Source organism: Pygoscelis adeliae, unplaced genomic scaffold (genome assembly GCF_000699105.1).
Source record: "Pygoscelis adeliae isolate BGI_AS28 unplaced genomic scaffold, ASM69910v1 Scaffold66, whole genome shotgun sequence".
In the NCBI taxonomy this organism is placed as follows: domain Eukaryota; kingdom Metazoa; phylum Chordata; class Aves; order Sphenisciformes; family Spheniscidae; genus Pygoscelis; species Pygoscelis adeliae.
Genome location: NW_008825167.1, coordinates 6,842,140 through 6,847,071, shown reverse-complemented (window position 1 = coordinate 6,847,071; position 4,932 = coordinate 6,842,140). Strand labels below are relative to the sequence as shown.

Below are 4,932 nucleotides of genomic sequence, written 5' to 3'. Positions count from 1 at the left end.
CTATGCTATTCAAGAGGAACAAGAAGGGGGTGGCTCACGTGGTCTGATACAAGGAACTAATATTTGATAGAAAGTTGTCAAATATTCAGGTTTTTAACTAGCTATTTGGAAATAGTAAGTAGTTGCAAATCAAATGCAGGGAAACAGCTAGGGATGTATTTTCAAAGTTGCACATGGGTCAAGCAGTGCCTTACAAATTTGGCCTTTTGGTTTTCTTATGAAAATCCACGGACATTTTGCCGAGTGAAAAATATCCATTTGCATGTGTTTTGTGTGACTTTATACCATAGCAGCAAGCTTCCCTGAAGATTCTGTGTGCCCTTACCACGCCCAGCCGAGGGCAAGCAGAGCTCTCGCTACGATACAGGATGAGACTGGGACAAGCCATGCTGGGTCAGTCTGGGAGCTCAAACTGATAGAAGAGAGAATGTCTCGCCTATCTTCTCTGTGACATCTGCCTCTCGTGGGCTTCAGTTTGATGAGAGAGAGAGATTTCTGATTCGATTTAGGTATAGTAGAGACTGGGACTGAATGTGCAAGAACTTTGAAGTGAGCAGAACAAAACCAAAGAGGTGAGCAGGACTTGCTGGACAGTGACAATAGCACTGGAATCAACAACTTGAAGAGATGGAACTAGGTCAGGTTAAATGAAGAGGCCTGGGCAAGTAAATTTGAGGGTGAGTAGAAGAAAGGAGAGGGATAGAAAGATGATGGAGCTTAGAACAGAACCCAGTTTATCTTTCTTTTCCACCTGCCCAATATTTGCCTAGCAGAGTATTCCAAACCTCTACAGTACAGCCATTTCCCGACCATTGTGAACGGCCAAAATGTAAAAATTTCTACACAGTCTTTATGAAAGAGCAAAATATACTACTATGATTTCACACAATCATGTATTTTGCATTTAAATTATTTATCTAACCTTATGTGAAAGTAAAATTAGAGCATCTAGAGATTAAGAACAAAATCTTGAAGAGTTATTACGCAAACCTCTGGATTGTGTCACCTTCGCAGCAGCACAGCAAAACCAACGGAAATGTTGTGTTGGATTTTGAGTAGAATATTCAACAAAGACCGATTCTATACTTAGTAAAAGATCTAATATGGAAATCTACCAGTTACTTTTTGCTATCATTTGTAAAGCAAGTTATTCACAGTGGCTGGTATATTTTCACCCTATGGCTTTGACCCTTTGGATTTTATGCCTCTTTCTTATTTTATATATTCATATTGTAAAGTCCTTCATATTAACATATATTTGCCTGCCCACTTTCATTTCTTTTCTCGTGCCTCCCTTCGCCAGACATTTTTACTGCTTTAATTTGCAAAGATTCACACAAAAATGGTCTTATGCCCCTGGTAGATGGTTGACAGGGATATTTTGATCAAGACAGATTGTGCCTTCCAGACTCACTCCCTTAGGACTAAATCCAACTCCCTTTCATAACATATTCACATTTATCATGTACACAAATAAGAAACCTAAACTACAATCTAAAATGTTGGCATCTCTCTGTGACGTTTCCTTGTTGTTGTGGTCAATTTAATTTCAACAATGCTAACACAAAACTTCAGTGCTCTCATGCTAATTCTTTCCTCAATTATTGGTACTATTGCCACCCCGCCTGTCAGTCAAGCCCATAACTTCAGAGGTCATTTTTCACATAGATTACTCTCCAGGATAGCATAACCAGTCTATGTGCACATCTTCACTCTTTTTGAACAGTAGGTTTCAAGTAGTATTCACCTATCACTTCATAGCTAAAAATCTAAGGTAGCATTTTCTATTTTGTTGTAATAAGCATCTCTTTCCTGGGTTTAACTAATCCAGTCTTTCTCTAGCAAATCAACTACCTGGAATGCTGTCATTAAGACTGTTCTGCTATTCCATTGTTTTGACCCACTTACTCCACCTAGCATCTCATAGTTGATTCTAGCACATAAAACAAAAGCTGCCTGACTTTGCTATCGAGATGCTTCACAACTCAGTTCCATTCTACCTGTTATCTCTTATTCTCTACTGATGTCATCCCCCATTTCTGATCAGCCAAGGATGCCCATCTCCTCGTTTCATTTATTAGATTTCCAAACAAGTAATTTTTTTTACTTTCGATCAGCTCCTACAAGCATTTATATTGCTCTTCGAAACCTGCTTCATTCTGACAGACATTTTGCTGTCCTTTGCTATCTGCTCCTTGCAGTTCAGGTCAGAATGTGTGGCTGTCAGAGGTACTTATCTCCAAGACCTTGCACTTGACAATACTGGCATCCATAGTGGCTCCCACAGCCTGGCAGAGACACTACTGGGGTGCTGAACTCCCTTGAACATATTCTGGAATGACCTGTGCATGCTGTCTTTTTATTTTGAGGGAAATAATCTAGCCCAAAATTGTTGGTTTCACCAGGAACAACCACAAACTGCTGGACAATAGGCTAACAAGCATATGTTATGTAGGTCATCAACAGGTTATCAAAGAACTAAACAAGACACCTCCGGTACCATATTAGAAGGACATAAAGACTATAAAACATCCAAATACAATAAAGATATATAATACGAATGAAACATACAGTGTTGATAATGACTGGAATCTGATGGCACTTTTAAGGGATGGAAAACTAATTAACCAATTAGAAAAGTCTAACAGAATAGAAGATAGTAACCTGTAGAAAAGTCAAGTCTGATACACTGTATACCTAGGTAAGTTAATAAATATAAAGAGACCCGTGGCTTGCAATTATTTAGATTTGTGCTCTTGGAATCTGACCCTCCTGATTTTTGTCTGGTCAGTAGTACACAACACTAGGTTTGCCGTTTGTCATGCTGCTAGCATGAGACATACAGGCTTGAATCTAGTCTGTGATTTAAAGTGATGGCGTTAATCAGGATACAAACTGGAGGAAGTTTCTGCATGGGTCAGTTAATATTGGCTAATTGGTAAGTGGCCAAGCCTGGAAATCATGTATACAAAAATGCTACAATATATTTAGGATCATATGCCTATTATGAAATAGAAAAGAAAGAAGTGAAGTGAATTTTCCATGATGAATTATAATCACCCATTTGGTACTGAAACAAAGCTGAATTTTATATAAACATAGATCTTACTTTTTACTTCCTTGGATAAATTCACAGCAAAAATATTATGTAATAAGTGAACTGAAACTATCCCAGAGAAAGATTTCTGCCTTATCTTCGGCATCAGCTATCTTCCCTGTTCTTCCCCTTTTGAACGGGTTTATTATGAAACTTAAGATTCATGTTTCTCTAATGGAGTTATTGCTTATTTTGTCTTTGTATCACTTTTCCTGGGCTGAGAAGAACAATGATCTGAATATTAATTTTTACAAGTATTTATTTTGGCAGCAGTGGCAGCTGAATTTACCTGCTCTCTGCCCAGTGAAAAATGATTATTTTGAAACTGCATCAGTTCCCTGATGTAATTCAGCATACCAATGCACAAAGAGTTATGCCAGTACTACAAGGCAGGAGGGCAGTGGCAGAAACTAGGAGCCTGAGTGGAAACTGTTTAAGAAAGCAAACACCCAAGAAATGTGTATGGATCCACTGCCTCAGCCTCTGATTTTCATATCGCATCCCCATAGTTCTATATTCTTGTAGGCATTTGTGCTTATGCAAAATCAATGTAGAAGACTATCTAACTGGAATAGTGTTTTAGACCTTATTGTCAGAAATGGAAATGAGCACTTGAGGTACATGGCAGTGTGGAATCAGGGCTCTGACAATGTAGTTTGATAATACACGGCATGCACAGACAATAGCAGTCTAAAGAAGATTACTGTCTTCCCTTAGTGATTTTCTAAAGCTGATTCAATCCAGTAGCTGCATCACCACAAGTCAGGGTGGCACTGAGGACAGAGAGATGGGCAGAGGTGACAGACTACGGTCAGGAAAGGATGGGAGCTGCTTCAGCCAGTATAGCTACATATTGGAAAATCTAAGACTTGCAGTATTAGATTAAAATCAGGTAGTTGATCTACTGTCACTTGCCTTTTATCCCACCGTCCTGATGGTCACTTATGTCCTCCAAGCAAGAATACCTGATCCTGTGAGTCAGCTTCTGAACTGCATTTGTATATACAAAATAGGTGCTGCTGACAGAAACTTCCATTGGGAAGGAGGAAAGGAGGTAGGAAACTACAAAACAGCTTAGTCGGGAGTGGAAGAGAAGCTTTTCCTATCATTGTCAGATCCATTTTAGGAAGTTGTTGCTTTTCCTGTCTTTTGTTGCTACCCAAGCAGTTATTCAACACCTCTGATCTTTACTTCCTTGTTTTCTGGTGATAACCATAAGAGATTTGGACTTTTGTCATAAATGAAAAATGTCACTGTAAGAAAAAACTATGAAAGTTACAACAACGTGTTAGAAAACAGATATCTTTATGTTTAAAATCAGCTAGTAAAACACGGTAAGTTATGTAAGATGAACTGAAACTTAATATACCTGCAACATCTTAGCTGATTCATTCAAGAAATCCTCCACGCTCTGATTTTCAGGGTTAAATTTGTTAAGCTGTTGGACTATTATTGCAATATGTTTTCTATAGCTGACCATCTTCACCATGGAGAATCCTATAAATACAGTAAATCATTAATTTTTCATGCCGCCTTCAGTTGTAGCATAATGTATGTTGATAGGATCACAGAGAAGATATACTGCAGTAATGTAGAACAGAACGTTTAGGTCAAGCTTTCAAAATCACAGTTAGTCAGAACAGCTAACAGGAGAAATGAGAATACAGTACAAATATCAATAAAATACAAGACATAATTACATATTTCTTATTCTGCAAATGTCTCAAAAGACCCTTAGGATGATACCTGAAATGGTTTCTGTATCAGGTTACTTGATGAAATGTAATTAAAGATAATACTAGAGAAAAGCATGAATTTTTGCATGTGTGCTATCC

The 4,932-nt window shown here is 38.1% G+C and overlaps 1 protein-coding gene across 1 annotated transcript in view; it reads right to left on the bottom strand.

The window, feature by feature from the left end:
- Window positions 1–4,577, bottom strand: part of CFAP99 (cilia and flagella associated protein 99) — a 71,080-nt gene extending 66,503 nt beyond the window's left edge. Inside the window, exon 1 of the mRNA XM_009328881.1 lies at window positions 4,467–4,577. Within this exon, the coding sequence (XP_009327156.1) occupies window positions 4,467–4,577 (111 nt within the window). The remainder of the gene's footprint in view (window positions 1–4,466) is intronic.
- Between the last annotated feature and the right edge of the window lie 355 nt (window positions 4,578–4,932).